This window comes from Loxodonta africana, chromosome 16, assembly GCF_030014295.1.
Source record: "Loxodonta africana isolate mLoxAfr1 chromosome 16, mLoxAfr1.hap2, whole genome shotgun sequence".
Taxonomy (NCBI): Eukaryota; Metazoa; Chordata; class Mammalia; order Proboscidea; family Elephantidae; genus Loxodonta; species Loxodonta africana.
This window is the reverse complement of record NC_087357.1, coordinates 67,014,659-67,036,697: the sequence shown is the minus strand read 5'-3', so window position 1 is coordinate 67,036,697 and position 22,039 is coordinate 67,014,659. Positions and strand designations below refer to the sequence as shown.

The 22,039-nt window shown below is 40.8% G+C and overlaps 1 protein-coding gene across 4 annotated transcripts in view; it reads right to left on the bottom strand.

Annotated features, from left to right (window-relative positions):
• The window catches only part of SUPV3L1 (Suv3 like RNA helicase), a 32,540-nt gene extending 10,501 nt beyond the window's left edge, over positions 1-22,039 (bottom strand). Inside the window, exons 1-11 of one of the 4 annotated variants that reach the window (XM_010589186.3) lie at positions 21,745-21,857; positions 12,388-12,465; positions 12,181-12,265; positions 11,577-11,684; positions 9,990-10,104; positions 8,688-8,856; positions 6,764-6,875; positions 3,443-3,520; positions 2,272-2,363; positions 1,101-1,281; positions 231-324 (exon numbers count right to left, since the gene is read on the bottom strand). In XM_010589186.3, the coding sequence (XP_010587488.1) occupies positions 231-324; positions 1,101-1,281; positions 2,272-2,363; positions 3,443-3,520; positions 6,764-6,875; positions 8,688-8,856; positions 9,990-10,104; positions 11,577-11,684; positions 12,181-12,265; positions 12,388-12,399 (1,046 nt within the window). In that variant the 5' untranslated portion in view covers positions 12,400-12,465; positions 21,745-21,857. Of the gene's footprint in view, positions 1-230; positions 325-1,100; positions 1,282-2,271; positions 2,364-3,442; positions 3,521-6,763; positions 6,876-8,687; positions 8,857-9,989; positions 10,105-11,576; positions 11,685-12,180; positions 12,266-12,387; positions 12,466-15,885; positions 21,687-21,744 lie in introns of those variants that run through there. The other 3 variants (XM_023547022.2, XM_003409305.4, XM_023547023.2) reach the window with 3 other exon arrangements.

Sequence of the window (22,039 nt, the reverse complement as noted above, 5' to 3'; positions counted from 1 at the left end):
CGGAAGACCTGGTGATCCGGTTCCATAAAGATTACATTCTACTCTGTCACATGGGGCTGCTATGAGATGGAACGGACTCAATGGCACTTAACAACAACAATATACTATAATATTCATTCTCCTAAATCAAAGTGTTTGGTCATTCTAATGCCAGTTAGAAAACTGAAAGGAAAAAAAAAAGGCATCTAACCCACTGAATACCCACGCTTATTAAAAACAAATTTACTTACAAATTAAGTCCCATGCCAATTGCATCTGTGGCCACCAAGATTTTGCATGGATCATCGGGATCATTAAACTTTTTTGCTTGAGCAAGTTTGGTCCCTAAAATAAGAACAGGTACAGTACAGTTTATGTTAAATCAGCGTTCTCGGTCTTTTACTACAACACGCTATGTCTACTTTGGAAACCCTCACTTTCTGCTCCTTCCACTTTTATGGATAAAACTCTTAACGTAGGAAGTTTATTTCTTTATATCCTCAATAGAGAAACATCCTTTACTTCCACTCCCTAAATACTCCTCATGTAGCAGCCCAACCCCCCACCCACACTGGCCTGATCGTTTCTGAGAACACTTAGTAACAGGCTTTGGGACTACAACCGGAAGGTTATCACCAAGTCCATATTCTAAAGACAAGACTGTAAGAAAATCATAAACTTAACATTTAAAATAGTCTATGAATAGCAGCAAATAACAAAGAGTTATAATGAATTAAAACACTTCTATTCCCACCAAATGAACTAAAGAAATATTTATTTTCTATGACCTATAACAAATTACTCATCTAACAGGCAGCTTAATGCAATATTTTTTATTGTGTTGTCTATACATATCTTGGCCCAAAACCCATTGCCACTGAGTCAATTCTGACTCACAGTGACCCTACCAGACAGAGTAGAACTGCCCCATAAGGTCTCCAAGGCTGTAATCTTTACGCAAGCAGACTGCAACACCTTCCTCCCTCAGAGCAGCTGGTGGGTTCCAACTGCTGACCTTTCAGCTAGCAGCCTTAACCATGCGCCACCAGGGCTCCTCCACGTATCCTGACATAAACTGCAAAAAGATTTCAAATCCTGTCATGATGAAAGTCAATACTTGCCAGGTGGGAGGCTGCCATATATAACAGCTGATTCCAATCCCCGAATCTCAATCTGCCGACTGACAGAATAAATATCATTCTTGCTAAAACAGACAATGCAGTCCCCAGGCTGAAGATTATCTAAAGATTCTAATGCATGATCCAGAACAGAAATCGGGGTAAGCCTGTTATAGTTTTGAACCTAAAATGAACACAGGATACTGTTAAAAAAACACACCTAACTCAACTTCTTGGGGCTATTAAGTGAAAAACTTGCAAAGCAATCAAGAGTAGCTAAAACTGACAGATATTGATATTTTTCAAGGAAAAACACTGAAAAGCATTTTGAAATTCCAAGTGTTAGAATCAGCTCTCATGGGCATTCCTAAATTAATAAAATGTTATGCAATATTTTGTAAATTTTCAAAGCAACTTTACATATATGTAACTTTCATGGTAGCTTGTAAATTCAGAAGGGTTGTTAAGTAGGATTTCCATTTTAGGAAAGAGTAAAACAGAACCCAAGAAAAAGATTGGATTTGAGGCTTTTCCTACTTCTAGCCTTCTGTCATCTGCCTAAGAATGCAAAGTTAAAATAACAGCAAAACCCAGACTGGAACCTGGGTCTCTTCCACTATATCCTCTGTCCCACTCTCAAAGCTGAGCAAAGAACTAAAATAATGGGCCATTTAAGAAATATTTCATCTTATCGTAGAACCCCAGTAAGGAATAAAAAAAAAAAAAAAAAAGGATTGAAAGGAAACCACTATTTCCTACTCTAGGAATTGCAGAAAGGGAAACAAATTGCCCCCAGCAATTACATGTATATCAAAGGCCCTAATATCTGACATATAAAATTTTGAAAACAAACTTGCTGTTTTGCTGGGCCTCAAACTTCGAACATTCTGAGTTATTTAATTCTAAAGAGATCTGCTCAAACCCCGAAAGGTTCTGTCAAGAGAAGATGAAGGCCCTCCTGCACTCATGGAAGACCTCGGATGCGATGGCCACACCGTCAGAATTTCAGCACACAAGGTTCAACTAAATATGCATCACCTGTTCAACCACAAGGAAGTGAAGCTTTCTTCTGAGTTAAATATTGCCACTACCTCGGGCCTAAGAAGTCACTGCCTCGCTCCTCTGGGCTATCTGATATGCTACCTTGAGAACAAAGCATATAAGCTAGTAGTACCTCCACTTCCTCCCCAGTTGTGTACATGAGCTCAGTCACCAGGTCAATAGCAGCAGATTCTCCACACAAATGGACTTCTTCAGCACACAGCCCTGTAAATGCAAAGTTGAGACTTTTTTTTTTTTTCTCAATTTTAAGGATGTCAAAATAAAACACTTTCTACGGAAAAAATACCTTACATTTGATTACCTATTGCTTTACAACTTCACCAAGTGTTTTCACAAATATTATTTCTTTGGTTCAAACCTCAGAACAACAGACTTCTAGAGGGCAACAATTAACCCCATTTTATAAACCTCAGGGATTTTACATTACTTTGGCCAAGGTTTCGAGTCTATTATAAGGTGAAGCCAGCCTTGCGTTTTTCAAATTAGGCTTCACGGAATCACTGAGCTGCCTCGGAGGATGAGGGGCTGCAGGGTGGAAGAAACTCTAAGTTCCTTACCCCCGGGCAGATCCACATTCATCTATTTTATATAACAAGCTTCAATGTACACCCTGAAGAAAGAGTTCAGCTATTTGTTTTCACATTTGAAAACACCTGACCTACAACATGCTGATCAAAAATTTACTCCGTTATTCGGCAGGAAAAAGGTTCGTTCTGCCTGTGGACCTCAAGAACTCCACTTCCAGAAGCCTATCTTAAAGAAATAATAAAATAAATACATAAAAAACAAAAAGCTATGGCCACATGTCTACTGCAGCATTGTTAATAACAGGCGAAAATATTCACCGATATGTAACAAATTATGGTACAGCTCTTCAAAGGAGAATAACCCAATCATATCTAAAAATGTATAAAAATGTCTATGAAACAACAGAACTAAAAAAAAAGCAAGATAGAAAACTATATGTTTGCAAAATACCACATGCACAAGAAAAAAATTGGCCTGAAACATGCTAAAATGTTACTAGCGGTTTTGTAATTAAGGTGAAATTTGAAAACTCTCATTTTAATTACAAGGTTATGCTAATTTTATAATAGGAAAAATGAATTTCCCGTTATTAAAATAATATTTAGAGGACAGAAACTCACACCTTACCAGTCAGGGCTTTTTTGTTTGACTTGTGTCAGAAAGAGAGGATCTAGCCAGCTTTATTTATTATCAGGAGGACAAATGCATCTCAGTGCAGATGTCACTACCCAGGTTATAGCATTAAGAACACCAACCTAGAAGTGCTCTGGTCCAGGCCCATCCTCTAGCTGGATCTTTAATCATTTGAATTTCATCAATCACAGCCACTTCATCTTAAAATAAAAAAGTTATCACGAGCATTACAATCTACTTAAGCAACAGTATAAACAAATTACAACACCAACACTCAACCTTTCACCACCACCACCACCATCATCACGGTAGCAGCAACTAACACTTACCTGGTGCTTCTCACAGGCTTGTTCTAAGTGCTTTACAATGTAACTCATTTAATCCTCACAATAACCTATGAGGTAGATATTATCATTAGTTGCATTTTATAGAAGAGTAAACTGAGGCCCAGAGAAGTGAAGTCACTTGCCCAAGGTTACACAGTTAAGTGCTCAGAAGAAATTCAAACCCAGGCTGTTTAGCTCCAAAGTCCATACTCTTAACCACTATGCTGCACTAACTCCCAAACTGAGCAGGTTCACCTGTCTCTGCAATCTCAGAGGCAGCCTGAGAAAATCTCCCGAACAAGAACACACCTGCTGAGCAGAGAAAGAAAGCAATTATCTATGCTTCCAGGGACAAAGAGTAGGTAGCCCTGCAGTAACTGAAGCATCTCTACCACAGAAACCAGACAGTTCTCAGGGGCAGGAAGTGAACCGGAGTGTCAATTACTTGGGCTCCAGCTATGCTCATTCTTAGGAGTTTTAAACTCATCACTATGGCAAAGATTGGAGCCCCCTCTTATTTTCTAATGCCAATGTGCTTCCAAACATATTATTTTATTTTCCATAAGTCAATTATACAAATTATTTTCTTCCCTAAATATCAAGGAATAAAGAAGAGAAAGCTTAAAAAAAAAAAAAAAGAAAGCTTTATATACTTTCAAAGACAGAAAACTAACTTTATACTAAAAAAACACCAGTTTAAAAATTACTTATTACATATGGGTACATAATACATTACGAAAAAAAAAAAGTTAGAAAAGAGGTGACAGGAGAGAGAATCCTGATTTATAAACTCCTATGCTAATTAAATTTTTACAATTTTATATCGCATTTTACAAGTTTACACTATATATTTTACAATAAACGATTTCAAGAAAACTACTCAGAAAGTTAATTAACTCAATTAAAAAAAAAATTAAGACTATTAAATTTAAAAAAGCAAGCCATCAAGTAGTATATAGTGTATAATCCCCATTTTAATACACACACTCACAATGCACAGGAGTACACGCATACACAGCAACAACGGGGTAATACTTGTTGATTCTAGATGGGTAGGACTGAGGGATTGCATGTGTTTGTTTTCTTCTCTTTGCTTACTTATATTTTCTATAATGAAGATAGGAGCCCTGGTGGTGTAATGATTAAAGCGATCAACTGCTAATCAGAAGGCTGGTGGTTTGAAACCACCCATGGCTCCGTGGAAGAAAGACGTGGCAGTCTGCTTCCATTTACAGCCTTGGAAATGCTATGGGGGCTCTATGAGTTGGAATAAACTCGACGGTAGTGAGTTTTTTGTTTTTGGTTATAATGAAGATATGATTGTTTATATAATTAATAAAAAAAAAAAAGCTGGTTTTTACTTTAAATGTTTTCAAAACTATTTAAATAGAAACACATTACAGCACTGCATATAACAGCAAGATATTTAAACAACCTACTGTTGTTGTTAGGTGCCATCAAGTCAATTCCAACTAATTGCAACCCCAAGTGACAGAGTAGAACTGCCCCATAGGGTTTTCTAGGTTGTGATCTTTAAGGGAGCAGGTCACCAGGTCTTCCTCTGGAAGAGCCACTGGGTGGGTTTGAATTGCCAACCTTTTGGTTAGCAGCCAAGTACTTAACCAAGGTGCCACCAGGGCTCCTCTTAAACAACCTAAATATCCTTTAATAAGAGAATCAATAATTTTAGTCATAAAACGGAATGCTACATAGCAGTTTAATAAAGTTGATCAATACATATCAATAAGACTAGATCTAAAAGCATGTTGCGTGGAATAAAAAAATCAAGTTGCAGAACCATACCTACGATATGATAATCATGTTAATGTTTTAAAACACAATGATCTATAGTATCAAATGTAATATGTATCAGTGCTATAAAAAAAAGACAGGAAAGATGTATACCACATACTCAATAACCAGTTGGCTCAAAAGATGAGAGAAATGAACTGAGGAGTGGGACAAAGGAAACTTCAACTATATTTGTCAATATTTTAGTTCTGTTAGAACAAAAAGGAAAAGAACAGAATGAAACATGACATAGTGTTAAACATTTACTAGTGGTGGAAGGTTGTTAGGGATTAAATTATGTGCCCCCTCAAAGTATGTGTTAGAATCCTAATCCCTATACCTATGGATGTAATCCTGTTTGGAAACAGGCTTTTATTATGCTAATGTTACAGATCAAATTGTGTCCCCCCAGAATGTGTGTCAACTTGGCTAGGCCATGATCTCCAGTACTTGTGTGACTGTCCACCACTTTGTGATCTGATGGGATTATCCTATGTCTTGTAAATCCTAACCTCTAGGATGTTAATGAGGCAGGATTAGAGGCAGTTAGCTTAATGAGGATTGCGTCCTGGTATCTTAAGTCAACCTCTTTTGAGATACAAAAGACAGAATCGACCAGAGAGGACAGGGGCCTTATTACCACCAAGTAAGAAGAGCCAGGAGAGGAATATGTCCTTTGGACCCAGGGTCCCTCCACTGAGAAGCTCCTAGACTAGGGGAAGGCTGATGACAAGGACCTTCCCCTAGAGCTGACAGAGAGAGAAAGCCTTCCCCTGGAACTGGCTCCCTGAATTCAGACTTGTAGTCTCCTACACTGTGAAAGAATAAATTTCTATTTGTTAAAACCATCAACGTATGGTATTTCTGTTATAGAAGCACTGGATAACTAAGATAGTTCATTAGACATACTCAAGTAGGGTGGGTTCTAAATCTGATCACTTCTGACTTATAAAAAGAGCAGATTAGACCCAGAGACTAGCACATACACAGATGGAGAAAGTCAGATGCCAAGTGAGGATCCCCAAGGCATGCCTGGGGTTACCAACAACAAAGAAATCAACAGGGCCAACACCCTTACTTAGGCTTTTAGCCTCTAGAATTGTGAAAAAATAAATCTCTCTTCTTCAAAGCCACCCACTCGTAGTATGTGCATTACAGCAACAGCAGCAAACTAAGACAGAGATACTAGGTGTTTGTTGTACTGTTCTCTTCCTTTTCTCAATTTTTAATTTTTTTACATAATAAAAAACGTATTTCATAGAGGTGTATTTTATAATTTAAAAAAAAACACTAAATCATAAAGTTTTTAAAATGGTGTATACATACAAGGAGTTGTAACACTGCACATCTCAACAGTACAAGCAACATGGGCAGCCTGTTTCCCATCTGGCTCTATTGTCACACGTTCTTCACCCGTTACCAAGTCACACGGCACCCCCTAGGATGACAAAAAGAAACCTAGAATTATTTTTACCTTGAAAAAAAAAACAGCAAAAATAAATGTGAATGTTTAAGAGAGAGTTCTTTTCATTACCATCATGTTTATTTAACAACTGAAACAAAATATTCCCCATGCTTTTCTTCTTTTTTTATAAAAAAACTAAGACCACCCTCTTACATAACCAAGATATATTTGGGAACATCTCAAATGAGCCAAATCCTCAGCTAACAACAACAAAAAAACACGAGAAATTATAGCCGTTTCATTTTTTAACTTTGTACATTTCTGTATTTTTCGAATTTACAGAAATGAACATGAATTATTTCTATAATCAAAAAGACCATTATAAATAAAATTTAAGAATGTAAAAGCCTCCTGATATAATGCCCTGCAAGCCCTGGTGGCACAGTGGTTAAGCGTTCAGCTGCTAACCAGAAGGTCAGCAGTTCAAATCCACCAGCCACTCCTTGGAAACCTACGAGGCAGTTCTACTCTGTCCTATAGGGTCACTATGAGTCAGGATTGACTCAATGACAACAGGTTTTTTTGGTTTTATAATACCCTGAGGACCAACATCAATGCTATGGTGTATTAAGGTAACCAAACATCCTGGTTTATATAGGACTAAGGGATTCCCTAAGATGCAGGACTTTTGGTGCTAAATCCAGAAAGTTCCAAGCAAAATGGGATAGCTGGTCACCCTAGTGGCCTAAATCTAATTATGAGAAAACAGCAAACATAACCTAACTGAGGGACAATTTACAACTGACCTGTAGTCTCCCAAAATGTAAAGGTTATGGAAAACAATGGAAGACTGAGGAACCGCTCCAGACTGAGACACATAACAACTAAATACAACGTGAGACCCTAGATGGACTCCTTGATCAAGAGAAAAGAAAAAAAAAGGACGTTACTGAATAACTGGCAAAAACGGAATATGGACTGTGGATTAAATAATGGTATTCTTTCATATTAGAATATTCTATTTTTGATAAATATCCTGTGGCTATGTAAAGGAAAGTCTTTGTTCTTAGGAAATACGTCTTTAAGCATTTATGGAAATTTCAGCCTTAAGCATACAAATTACTCAAATTATTCAGAAAAAAGTAGAGAGCAAGAGCGTGTACAAACTACCCACCCAAACAAGTTAATCTAACTCACATTGTAAAGTTATAATAAAACAATGAACCAAAGCGTGGTCCATTTAGTGAAATGGTGCCTCTGATTATGGGCCATTTTGTCCTCATCAGTCTTTATCATTAGTACTGACGGCATCAGAGGTCTCATCTTTAGAAAATAAATTAAACACCCTAACAGAGCAGTGGTTAACTCTGAGGGGGCAAAAAAAACGGTCCAGGGGGAGTTTCACCAATAGCATTACTATTTTATACCTTAATAAGGTAAATCAAGGAAACATGGCAAAATGGTAGGATTTGATGGAGTTGGGTAATGGGGAAAGGTTATTGTGTAACTCTCTGCACTTATCTGTCTGTGTGAAATATTTCATAATTTTGTATTTCACTCATTCTAATGTACACTTTTTTTCACATTTTAACATCTCTGAAATCAGAACTCAACTTAAGAATTGGGCATGTCAGAGTTCAGCTGGCAAAATCTTTTTCTTTCTTAGCTGCGTGTAAAATAATGGTGCTTCTTAAAACTGATGGCTTCTTAAAAAAAAAAAAATCTTAGGTTTGATGAAATATGATAATTTTTTGTTCACAGTAAATTACTAAATATGACTTTTCCCACTGCATCCCCAAGAAAATATTACAAGAAGAAAGATCAGACACTTAGTAACATACTGACAGCAATATTACTCTTTTCGAAGATCTCATGTGCCAGCAATTTTAAAGGCCCACAGTACACCCCAGATTTTGCTGACAAGTACTTCTGGATTGCATGGTACGTCTTCCCGCTGTTTGTGGGGCCCGAATGGAAGATTATCTTCCGCCGAATGGCTCTGGCTTCTGGGTACCTAGAACAGGAGTAGAAAAACAGCTCAATTTCAACAACCTCAAACCCACCCTGGCAAAGATATCAACTAAAAAAAGTTCCAAAGGAAACACCCTCTTAACATTCATAAGACAGCTTCTTCAAAAAACTAAATAGGTTTTATATTTACATTAAAATAATGACTGATTTCCAAAAATGGTAGCTACTGACTATTCTCCAAACGGAAAAAACTCAAATGCAATTTCTTGGCTATTTTTCCCACTTTAAAAATCCCTTCATTGCAGAAAAATTTTTAAATAAGTTTAAACTGCTATCAGCAACATAAATAGTTTACATCACTCCCACAGCACTAAGCAAATAGTGACAGACTTCTGAACTTCAGGGTAAATATAATGACTAAGGATTCTGCTTCTGGCCATGATGAATAACTAGCTCTGGACTTGCCCTCCCACCATTAACAAGTACAAAACTGTATAGAATATACGTGGCAACTATTTGGGGGCATGAACGACTGGCAGTGCAGGACTACAATTCCTGAAAGAAGGGAAGAATTGAGGGGAATTCTACTTCACCCAGGAGGGTACTGGAGGTGGAACCCAAGGAGAGTGGCAGGGTCCCGCTGAGCTAAGGAGGCAGAGGTCAAGTTCAGAGCTGTGGAAGCTACTGGGATTTCAAGGGCACAGTGTGGAAGAGAAGAAAGGGTACAGGGAGAGACGGCCCTGATGTCTGTTGGGGGCTCTATGTGGCCCTGCGCTGGGCTAACGCGTGCAGGTGAGATTTGGAGAGGCCCAGGAGAGAGCAGCTTGCTAAGGGACTGAGCGTGGAAAGTCTCAAAAGGTCACAAGGTGCTAAGAGATGTGGGAGTTCCGGCCAGCTGAGACACCAGAGAGGCCACACCTAAGAAGTAAAGATGACTATCTAACTTGAGGACTGTTCTAGATCTACCCCAATAAAGCCTAAAACCAAGCCCGATCAGGATCAAGGTGAGCCACCGGTTAACTGCCAACCAGAATTAACTGCCAGATTTTCTAAGGAAAACAACATAATCCAGACTCCTTACAATCTATCAACCAGCATACAATATAAAATAGAATGATCACTGATCTCCCAAGACGAGAAACCAAATATTTCAAATCCACAAATGAAGAAACTGACCAGTTCGGTGGTATTCTTAAGTCACTGATTTTACGTAGATCGTCCTTACATTCCAACACAGGAAATATCTGTTTTGCATGTCTCAAGAAAAACGGAAATAAATCATCCACGTGAGCTGGAAAATAAAACACCATGTTAACATGTGCAATCTACATGTTCTCCATAACTGAGCTTAGTGAGAGCTTTCCTTAGTGAGCTAAGTGAGGGTGACAGTGCCAGGATAAAAGCAACAGTTCTTTTCAGGGGTCCTGCTCTGACTGAAGTTTTCCTCCTAATTTCACTTATATTTTCCAAGAACACAGAAAACGGGCTGCCAACCAACATATTCTACTTCTCTATGGCAAAGAGACAAAAACCAGCATAGATAAAAAACTGAGTTAAAAATAAAGAACCTGGAAATACACATTAGAAAGAAAGCCAAAGGTTACAGGAAGAGCAATGCAGGTACAACCATTTTTTAATATTTTTAACCATTTTAAAACATTTAATGTTTTTTGAACATTTCTTGTGATTTTACAAAGATCACAGAGAGACAAACATAGAATTCCTCAGCAAGAACTCTCCAGGCCATAATGGCTCTGAGTCAAGGACAGTGCCATGTCCCATCCTGCTTTGTATCCAACTTCTACCTCAGACCAGGCACAGGGTAAAAACCTAGTGGTCAAAAATATTTTAAAAATATAACCAAAGTTAAACTGTCTATAAGGAAAAAACGATAATGTTCTTACTTTTTTTTTTTTTTTGCTTCTCTTGTAGCAAGAGCTTTGTCCTGATCTGAGGGAGCTAAAGCGGCCAGAGGCAAAAACAGATGGCATCTACTATATGCTGATTCTATGTAGTGTGACAAGCCCCTTTCTCTGTGGTCTGTGTGGATACACAGTGGAGAAGAGATGATGCAGACCAGGCCCTAGCCCTTCTCAAGTCCAGGACATACAGGTGATTTAATAACTAGCTCAGAGACCCACTATAAGCAGAAGGGCAAAGACGAGAAGACAGGAAGGGCTAGAAAATCAGGATGAAAAGAAACGGGGCACTCAGGGCAGAAATGGGGAGAGTGTGAACACACTGTGGGGAATGGTGCCAAGGCCAGGAAACACTTTATGTACAAACTATCAAATGGGAATCTAATATGCTCTGTAAACTTTCGCCTAATGCACAGTTTTGTTTTTTTTTTTAATTTTCAAAAATACAAAAAAAAAAAAGGCTAAAAGACCTAGAAGGCCTCCTATCAAAGCAATGAATTATCTCAGAGGATGTTACCTGGACCTACCCTAAAACAAATAAGCCCTATCTAGAGAAGTAAACGGGAAGGAGCCCTGGTGGCACAGCAGTTAAGCCCTTGGGTGCTAATCAAAAGGTCGGAGGTTTGAACCCACCAGCTGCTCAGTGGGAGAAAGACGTGGCAGTCTACTTCCATAAAGACCACAGCCTTGGAAACCCTTTGGGGAAGTTCTACTGTCCTACAGGGTCACTATGAGTTGGAATCAACTTGATGGCAACAGGTTTGGCTTTTGTTTTAAAGAAGTAAACCAGAAGCAAAAAAGAAAGTATATGCAATGGGATTTAAAAAAATCTCTACACACTTGCCTGCACCGAAACAAATATCATTCAAAACAATGTGAATGTCCACATCCAGGGAATGAGACTGCATAATATAATTTCGAAAGCTTATGAAAGCTTGGTGGAAGAGACGAGCTGTGGAAACAGAAAATTGAAATAGGCAGAGCTTAGTTTTCATTTAAAAAAAGAAAGAGTACACGTATGCACTAAACAAACCATTCATTGCATTTTACAATGATTTTTATAAGCAACTTGAAAGCGTTTTTTTTCTTTGTATTGAAGTAAATGGTATGTGTTAGAAAGAGGAGAGATAACTGGCAGAAATACTTTTAAATACACATATTTTTAGATACTTTCAGCTTAAAGGGATGACATTTTATCAGAAATGTACCTTAATGATATGTCTTACTTAGTTTTTCCACAGATCAGAAAATAGGCAAGAACACTAAAATCCCATTTTCTAATGCAAAACTTTTGACTGGCAGTTTTAGAGTCTTTATGGCGTCAAATTCACTAACACTGGGAAAAGGCAGCGCACTGGAATGTCTCGTCATTATTCAAATGACATAAGGATTTTTCCCCCAACAAAATGACTGAGATGGGCTGACAATCTCCACTTTTGTTTACCCACCTCTAGGCCTATGCAGATTCTGGCATTGGGGACTCCCCCTCTGCCATGTAGTCTGGCTCAGAAGGTCAGTCCTGCCAGCATCCTTCTAAGGCAGAAGCAAAGGTTAGGGACATGCCTCCAGACCACAACTGTGCCCTTCTTTCTAGGCCACAGAGTGTCCCACACAACACCAACAAAAATATACTCTAAGAATAAAATATTACTTACCATCAAGTCCATAATCAGCACCCAGTTTCTGAATTTCTTTCCTCTTGTAAAACTTGTCTAAGACCTTTTTTACTTCATCTGGAAGAAAGATAGCAAAATTTAACATTTGTTTCCTTTCTCAGGTAGAGAAGTGCCCAAAAGGTGAAAGAAATCTCAAGTTGTAACACTTAAGGCAGTCATCTACTGAGTGTTGCAAAAACTTGAAGGTTTTCATTGATCACAAGCTCTTTCTGGGTTAACAGTGCAAAGAGCGTCCAGGCCACATAATACAATATTCCAGTAATATTGCAGAGCGATGAGCAAGGTGATGCAGGATCAGAGGAAGCAGCCCCTAACCTCCACTGCTTTTAGATAAACACGTTCTGTTTAATTTACTTAACAACCATTCTGGATATCAAATCATGAGCAGCTAAAATGCATCCAGAAAGACAACCAATACAGCCCGGACCAGAACATCGTGTTTTATGCAAATAAAGAGGCAGGTAATGATCTTTAGTTTAAAGATATTAGGGAGAACAGATCACACTTATTTTGTTCTAGGCGACACAACTAACGTGAGTGCAAGGTGAGGAAAACAGATTTCAGTGGAATCCACACATGAACTTTCTAACAATTACCTAAAAAAAAAAAAAAAAAAAACCCGTTACCCTGCTGAGTCAAATTTGACTTGTAGCGACCCTATAGGACAGAGTAGAACTGCCCCATAGAGTTTCCAAGGAGCGCCTGGTGGATTTCAACTGCTGACCTATTGGTTAGCAGCTATAGCACTTAACCACTACGCCACCAGGGTTTCCTTCTAACCATCAGGACAGTGAAAAAGGGCTGCCTCACATTATGAGCTCTTTGTTGTGGGATATACTCAAGCAAGGGTTAGATGGCTGTAGTTCAGGAGTGATGTCAGAGAAGCTTCTGTGCTGTAGGGAGGTTGAACTAGATGCCTGCTGAAGTAACATGCCACTATGAATCATAATTTTATAAGTGAAGTAGTTTAAATTCATCAACTTGAGACTGAATTAACGTCAACATGCTAAAATAAGACTATTGTGTTATTCTATAGAGATGAACACTTTACTAGTCCATTCACACTTGCATTTCTAGGAAAGCAGGCCAAAACTGGGGATGTAGTCTTTGCCATGAAACACAGAAAGGCCAGTGGCCTGTATTTTTACCTCCCACAAGAGCCACACATGTACAATACTCACTGAAGAAAAGAAGCCTGACGAAGGCTTCCCACTAACAAAACTTTGTTTTGTACAACGTGGGTACAGTGATTTTTGAAATCACTGCTTTAGTCACATTTACCCACAACTAAAGGTAATATATATCTTCAGTCACAGGCTGCTTGAGAAAATTCTGCTGACCTATAAACTCAATACAGAAAACAGATCCCATGTATTGAACTTAACCCATTTTCGGTGACTAACACTCCAGTGTCATATAAGAATCATGCTATTTTATTCAATTTAAAATACTTCTAAAATGTAAGGTTTCTCATTATGCTGAGTGAAAGAAACAAGTCTCAGAAGACCACTTATTGAAAACTATTTCTATGAAATGTCCAGAACAGGTACATCTACGGAGACAGAAAGTACATTAGTGGTTGCCCAGGGCTGGGGAGGCCAGGGAGTAGGGAGTGATTGCCAATGGGTACAGAGTTCCTTTCTGGGGTGATGAAAATGTTCTAAAATTAGATTATGATCACAGTTACACAACCTGCAAATATATTAAAAACCACTGAATTATACACTTGAAACGGGCAAACTTTATGGCATGTAAATTATAACTCAAAAATGAATATTACCCACAAAAAGTGAGGTTTCTCTGCATCAAGACTGTATCTAAAAAGGTTTTTCAAAGTTAATTAGTCAATTTTTAAAAAATTGTTGTAAAAACTTGAACACAATGGAAACGGCATTGAAAAAGTATACTTTTAAAACTACTACAGAAGTATATAAAAATTGTTTTTAAAAAAATAAATAAAGCTTGTACTGTCTCATTGTTCCTAACAGAATGACCTGAATTTTGGCCATAATTACTTCTCATTAAAATTAACAAGTGATTAAAGCAGACACCCTGGATTTCAGCCAGAGCCGAAATGAGGCAGGTCCCTGGGTGGCTCCAAACAGTTAAGCGCTTGACAACTAGCCAGAAGGCTGGTGATCTGAAGCCACCCAGGAGCGCCTCAGAAGACAGGCTTGGTGATCCGCTTCTGAAAGATCACAGCCTTGAAAACCCTATGGTGCACACCTGGGATCACCACGAGTCAGAATCCACTTGACGCCAACTAACAACAGCAACAACAACAGAAATGAGTCAGCTACTACAACTTTTAACCAGGTAGCAGCTTTCTTCCTGCTGCCTTTAACGGGAGCCTGGGATTTAATACGGCTATGCTGGGATTCAACTACATTTGCTAGAACTCAGAGGCTAGAGAGCTCAGTATAAACTCTAAGCCAACTGCACTGTGTTTTAAATGATTACACCTTCTTTTGAAAAGAAGACAAGATCTTAAAAAACAGCCCATCTTCTAAAATGTAAATGTGCCTCATATGAGTCTTGACACAAAAATAATCACCACCTTACTCACTCCATTTATATCCTGACAAAGAAGTCGCTATTCCTGTAGCCTTCTGACTTGTTAAACCGCGCGATTTACCCCTGTGGCTAAGGTGTTTTCATTCTCTTGTTTCACTGTAGTCACCAGTAAATAACTAAAAACCCATCCAAAATACATCAAAGCTACGTGTTCACCTGAGGGAAGGATGGGTGGATGGGAAGCTGTGCGACTCAACCTATTCATAGCCGAATAGGAATGGCGACTCCACAGTGGAAAAGCCAGATGGAGAGAAGTTAGCAGAACAGGTTAGGAATATCTAAGACCCAAAAAGGAAAGACAGAAGAGGCATGTTGTTGTCAGGTGTCGTCAAGGCAACTCCGACTCACAGAGACCCCACACGTGCAGAGTAGTGCTGCGCTCCATAGGGTCTTCAGGGCTGTGGCCTTTCAGGAGCAGATCATTGGGCCTGTCTTCCGAGGCGCCTTTCGAACCCATTGCCATCAAGTCGATTCCAACTCAAGGTGACCCTAAAGGATGGAGCAGAACTGCCCTACACGGTTCCCAAGGATGTCATCTTTATGGATACAGACTGCTGCATCTTCCTCTCATGGAGTGGCTGGTGGGTTTGAACCAACGACCTTTCAGTTAGCAGCCGAGTGCTTAATCACTGCACTCCCCAGTTCCATGAGGTGCCTCTGGTGGGTTCAAACCGCCAACCTTTTGTCTAGTAGTTGAGCACTTAACCATTTGCACCACTCAGGGGCTCCAGAAGAGTCATACAAAACCAGAATCAATCCTGAAGAGACTGTATCAAAAACCACCAAATAATGACACTTAGTTCCTGCCCCTTTAATAATACTTCCTAGTATTACTTCCCTTCCTGTGAATAAGAAGAGGTATGAGAACAGTGTGCTAGTAGTGGTAAGGAGCTTGTATCCAACCTTTCATATCATCGCCAAGGGAATCATGAAACGCGGTGCAAGACTTGCTAACGCCGCCACTACTGCATCAGGGAGCCACGTGTCAGGCCAAACGCTTCTGGCTTCTCTGCAGCTCTTCCAGGTAACGGATGAGACAGCAGCACTCAAACTGAGGCGTCTCCGCTGTTCCTTTACCCCCACATGGGTCTGTGCCAGATACACCTACATCAAATCACACTAATTGGTTAAGCCTCTGTACTTCTATAAGGTTCTTCTTGCAACCAAGGGCATGAGGTCCATTCAGGCAGCTAGAGGTGCTGAAGGGTAGTCTCTCTGGTGGGAAAAGTGTCATCAAATAGCCTGAACAGGGATGGTGCCATAATCATGACCCCTTAGCACTACAACCTAATTCTGTGCTTCCTAAATGGCATGTCAGAACATGTGAGTCCAGGTGTTCTGCCAAGCAAGTGTCCCCAAAACTCTCACTCCCATTCACTCTACTAACACAGAGGTGAGTTGCTTCCACCCCCCTTGCCACAGCCCTACCAATTCAAGTCCCAATCTGCACCCACCCATCTTCTGCTACTAGAACCTACTAGGAAACCACCCCAACCTGCCTCAATTTATCTGAGACCTTGGCTGTGAGTCACAATTGCTAAAAAAACCCACCCATGAATATGATTTGCGGCTGCCACCTCCTGTGAACATGCCCGTGATCACTCAAAAGCCAGGAGGAGAGCACACTCTGAAGGTGCACCTGTCACCTGAGGACAGCTAGGGCTGACCTGGCCGATTGGAATGCCTGGGTGCTGCCTTCCTCCTTCACCACCCCACCCAAAGCCTTGGGCAACCTTCGCAGAAAAAGGAGGGACACTCCTCCACCAAAGCTAGCTGTACTTCACTTCTAGAACTTCCAAACACTTAAAAATTCACGCCAGTGCCCAAAAGGCTTATAAACACTGTTCTATTGGAGCTCAACGATTATGAGCAGAAATATACCCAAGGAATTTTACACCAGCTATTAACAGCCTAAAGGAGGCGAGAGGTTTAGACAAAAATCCCTTATTTGTACAATTACTTAAAAACACCTATTTAATAGGTTCCTCACATCAACCTACTAAGCAGATAGGAGAGATTATCTGGGCCCCTGTGGGAATAGTTTTCCCAGTGTCCACACATCACAGATTCTATCACAGGGTGACAACCCAGGAACTCTGCCCTCCATTTTTCAAATACTGAGTGTCAGTACAAACGATGCTAGTTTACATCTGTTGAGCCCTTTACACTTCTCAAGAGTGCTCTGCCACATACCTTATGGAGATTTCCACAATAACCCAGCGAGAAGGCAGAGAAAATATTCCTCTCATCAACCAGGAAATTTTAACAATGGAGAAAAGGCAACTGAATGAAAACCAGGCCAGTCACTTAACTGCTAAATGCCTATCCAAAATACGAACTATCTTTTCAGTTGTAGTCTACCTACATCTACGTGGTAATATGCATTACAATCAACCAGAATACACACACATACAACACCTACTGTGTGTCTAGAACAGTGCCTGGCACACAGTAGACAATAAGTATTTGTTGAATGGCTGTCAGATTGGAGATACAGCAGTGAACAAGACACTAATGGCCATGTTCTCCTGGAGCCCACGTGGACTCTGGTGTATGTTTACCTCGGCTGATCAAGCAATTACAATGTGATGAGTGTCACTGCAGGGGAAACAAAGGACGATAAGGGAGTCTGGAAACTTAACCTACTCTACTCGCCAGGAAGCAGCATTTAGGCTACCATTAATAATCAAGACGAGTCAGCTAGATTAAAAATGAAGTAGCCTAGAGAAGAAGTGCCCAGTAGTCTAGGCAGGGAATGTAGCACATGCAGAAGGGCTGGAGCAAAAGTGCACACGGCACATTTCATCATTGTGTGTGGAAAGCAGCATGCACTGAGGCTGGAGAGGTACCTGGGCCAGATCAGGCAGGGCCTTACAGGCCATAATGGTTGGGGACCCTTTTAAACTAAGGACAGTGGAAAAACGAAACAACTTTTTGCAGGGCAGTAGCATGACTGTACCTTTTTAAAAGAACATCTGGGCTACAGGTTAAGAATGGATTAGAGAGATCAAAGGTGTACAAGGAGACAAGCAAGGGGCTACTGCAACAGTCCAGTCAAAAGACAGAAATTGATAATTCAGGCTAGGCTGGTTGCAATGGAGAAGAGAAGTGAATGAGTTCAATAAATATTTATGAGGCAGAATCAATAAGACTTGTCAATGGGACTTTGATTGTTTGATGGAGGGGGTGAGGGATGGGAAGAATCAAGACTACTAGGTTTTTGACTTGAGCACCCAGTGATACCGGAGAACGATATGGGGGAAGGAGCAAGTAGCAACCTGGAGGGTGTGCAGGTGAAGGGAGGAGGATAAGTTGTCTTGGACTTGCTGAGGTGAGGTTCATGTGAGAAATCTAAGCAGAGATACCTGGTAGGCAGCTAGACATATACAGGTCCAGGGAAAATGAGAGAGGCGCAGTCTAAAGACAAAGATTGAATTAACACATAAATGTTAAGTGACCTCAGGGGAAGACAACGAGACCCCCTAGAAAGTGTACTGAATAAGAAGGCAAGGCGACATAGGACAGAGCCTTGAAGTACACCAACTTTTCAGGAGACCCCCCCCCCCAAAAAAAAGCCACTGCCGTTGAGTAAATTCCAACTCATAGTGACCCTATACGACAGAGCTGAACTGCCCTATAGGGTTTCCAAGAAGCAGCTGGCAGATTCAAACTGCCAACCTTTTGATTAGCAGCCAAACACTTAATCATTATGCCACCAAGACTACCTTTTCAGGAAAGGAGCAAGCAAGAGATTGAGAAGTGACAGATTATTGTCCCGATCTCTATGGGAAAGTAAAGAAAACAAAAAATCCTCACAACTGGACCAATAAACAACATCATGATAAATGGAGAAAAGACTGAAGTTGTCAAGGTTTTTGTTTTACTTGGGTCCACAATCAAGGCTCATGGAAGTAGCGGTCAAGAAATCAAACCTCATATTACATTAGGCAAATCCGCTGCAAAAGACCTCTTCAACGTTTTAAAAAACAAAGATGTCATCTGAAAGACTAAGGTGCACCTGACCCAAGCCATGGTATTTTCGATCACCTCACAGGCATGTGAAAGCTGGACAATGAATAAGGACGACTGAATTATGGTGTTGGCAAAGAATATTGAATGTACCATGGACTGCCAGAAAAATGAACAAATCTGTCTTAAAAGTACAGCCAGAATCCTGCTTAGAAGGGAGGGTGGCAAGACTTCGTCATACATACTTTGGACATGTTACCAGGAGGGATCAGTCCCTGGAGAAGGACATCACAGTCCGTAGAGGGTGAGCGAAAAAGAGGAAAACCATCAGCGAGACGGACTGACACAGTGGCTACAACAACAGGCTCAAACACAGTAATGACTGTGAGAATTGCGCAGGACTGGGTAGGGTTTCATTCTGCTGTACACAGGGTCGCCACGGGTCAGAACTGACTGGAAGACACCTAACAACAATAACAACTATGTGGCTACATAAGATTGTGGAAGTTTATTGTTTTCTGCAGCCCCTCTTGCAATGCTGAAAGGATTATTCTAGTAAATTTAATGTATGGATCAATTCCAACTAAGGGAGATGAAAAGCTGCCCAGTACACACTGGTCCAATGAGGTATCTAAGGATTCTCCACCAAAAGAAAACATGCTGCTGACAATCCAGTATCTTCATTCTATCTCCTTTCAGGGAGCATCGATGACTAATCAATTCCAGATGTTAAGGCTGATTAGAACAGCAAAGACATTTTCAGGTGAATTGGAATAGCAGCACAAAAGAAGGGTTTATCTATATTTACCTAATAAGACAAATCATTTCACACAAATTACAATATGCCTTAATATACAATTAAACCCACTGCCGTCGAGTCGATTTTTACATTATTAAAATAATATAGTCCCTAATGCCAAGTAAAGTGAAAAGGCCTTCCTTAACACTGCTTGGATGAATAGGTCAAAGAGTAACTTATACTGTGGGTTCCATCATGTTTTTAGTGAAAATACTGTCCTTCTGCTCTGAAAAACAAGGTTTGATTCATAGCATGCTGTAGTCTATATTTTAAAAATTATAACAGAGGCACTAAGGTTCCTTGTTGAAGTGAACTGCCCGAAGATAGTTTCTGGCTAGCTATAGCATTATCTTCTCAGCCTCCCAGAACACTTCATTTGGTCAAAAGAAACTCTCTCATCCACCTAATCAGCCAGAAGCTAAAGAAATACAGCCACATCATCAGAAACTGCACAGGTCCCTTGAAAACATTTGCAAGCTCCCTGTCAAATGCACCCAAGGTTACTTTGGGGGGCAAAATCCACTGCCAGTTGCTGATGGTAAGTTTTCCTTTCTCCCTGGAGCCCCAGATGATTAGAGTACCTACCACCTCTGGTAAGGACACCATTATCATGTTCTATTTTGTATTACAGTTGATTATCACTACATCCTTCCTCTCCACAAAACTGTAAATTCCTTGAGGGAAGATCTGGATTTGACTCTGGTTCCTCTTAGTAACCACCATACAGCCTAACATGGTCTGGGCTTCGTCAGCCTAGTCAATGACAAAGAATCCTGAAAGAAGTCCTCTGGTTTTACACACACACACACACACACTCTCTCTCATACACACACACTGATACACACACATACACATCCCACCTTTCAGGGACAATAGTTCTGGGTAACGAAGGAGGAACAAAGAATGCTTGAAAAGGAAGTCACCTACTTAACTACTCAAAAAACTTAATTGTTCCAACACAAAAAGGTTTAAACCATTCAGAGGGAAGGGCAGTCAAAGGGAAAAGGTCACTTCTGGGGGTGGGCCGTTAGGGACAAATCAGACACAGTCCCAAGCCTTAAGCGGCTCAAAAGCCTGCGAGATTTTGGGGGACAACTTAGTCAAGTGGCATAACACAGTTCACAAAGTTAATGTTCTACATCCCAGTTTGGTGAGTAGTGTCTGGGGTCTTAAAAGCTTGTGAGTGGCCATCTAAAGTACAACTATTGGTTTTTAGTGTCTGGAGCAAAAGAGAATGAAGGAAATCAAAGGCTCAAAGAAGAAACTAGTCCACAGGACTAAAAAGAACACAAGACCCACAACTTCTAACTTGAGGCCAGAGGAACTAGATGGCGCCCAGGTACCACTACCAACCATTCTGGCCAGGGACACGATAGAAGGTCCCAGAAAGAACGGGAGAAAAATGTAGAACAAAGGTCAAATTCCTAAAAAAGTCCAGATTTATTGGACCAATAAAGACTGGTGGAACCCCTGAAACTACCGCCTAAGATACCCTTTGAACTTGGAATTCAAGCTATTTCTGCAGGTCACCTTTCAGCCAAATAACAGATTGGCTTATAAAATAAACAATAACACCCGTGAGTAATGGCTCCCTTGAACAAACAACCATATGAGACCAGCCGATCAACAGTTAGCCAAAACCAAAGATACACAAGGCAAGGAGAGGAAGGAAAGCTAGATCAATGGAGGCAGAGCAAACGGAACGGAAATAATGAGAATACTGACACACTGTAAAAATTATAACCGATGGCATGGAACAATTTGTATAAAAATTGTTTAAGGTAATCTAATTAGCTGTATAAACTTTCGCCAAAACACATTATCAAGAGAAAAAAAGAAAAAAAAAAGCTAGCAAGGGTGGCAGACACTGACAAGCCCCGTGTCAACGCCCGAGGGGACCTGGGGCCGCCCAGACACGGGAGCGCAGCCCTCCCGCGGCCGGTGGGCCCGGCGGCCACCACCGCCCGCCGCCCCCGCCTAGCCCCTGCCCTCACTCTTGTCCAGAGGCCGGCTCAGCTCGGCCCCGACGTCGCCATCCGCACTGGGGCCCAGGGGTTTCACAGTCAGCGGCACGAACAAGGACGTGTTCGGGGCTTTGGAGCCACCGGAGGCGGAGGAGGAGGCGGCGGCAACGGCAGGAAGGCGCCCCAGAGCCCCAGGAGAGAGTCCGACGTGCGCGCGAAGGGCGGAGCAGACGGCCGCCCGGTGGCCAGCCCGGCGTCCCGCCGGGAGCCGAGCCCACCACACCGCACACCGAGGAAAGGACATCGAGGCCGCCGGCCCTGGACG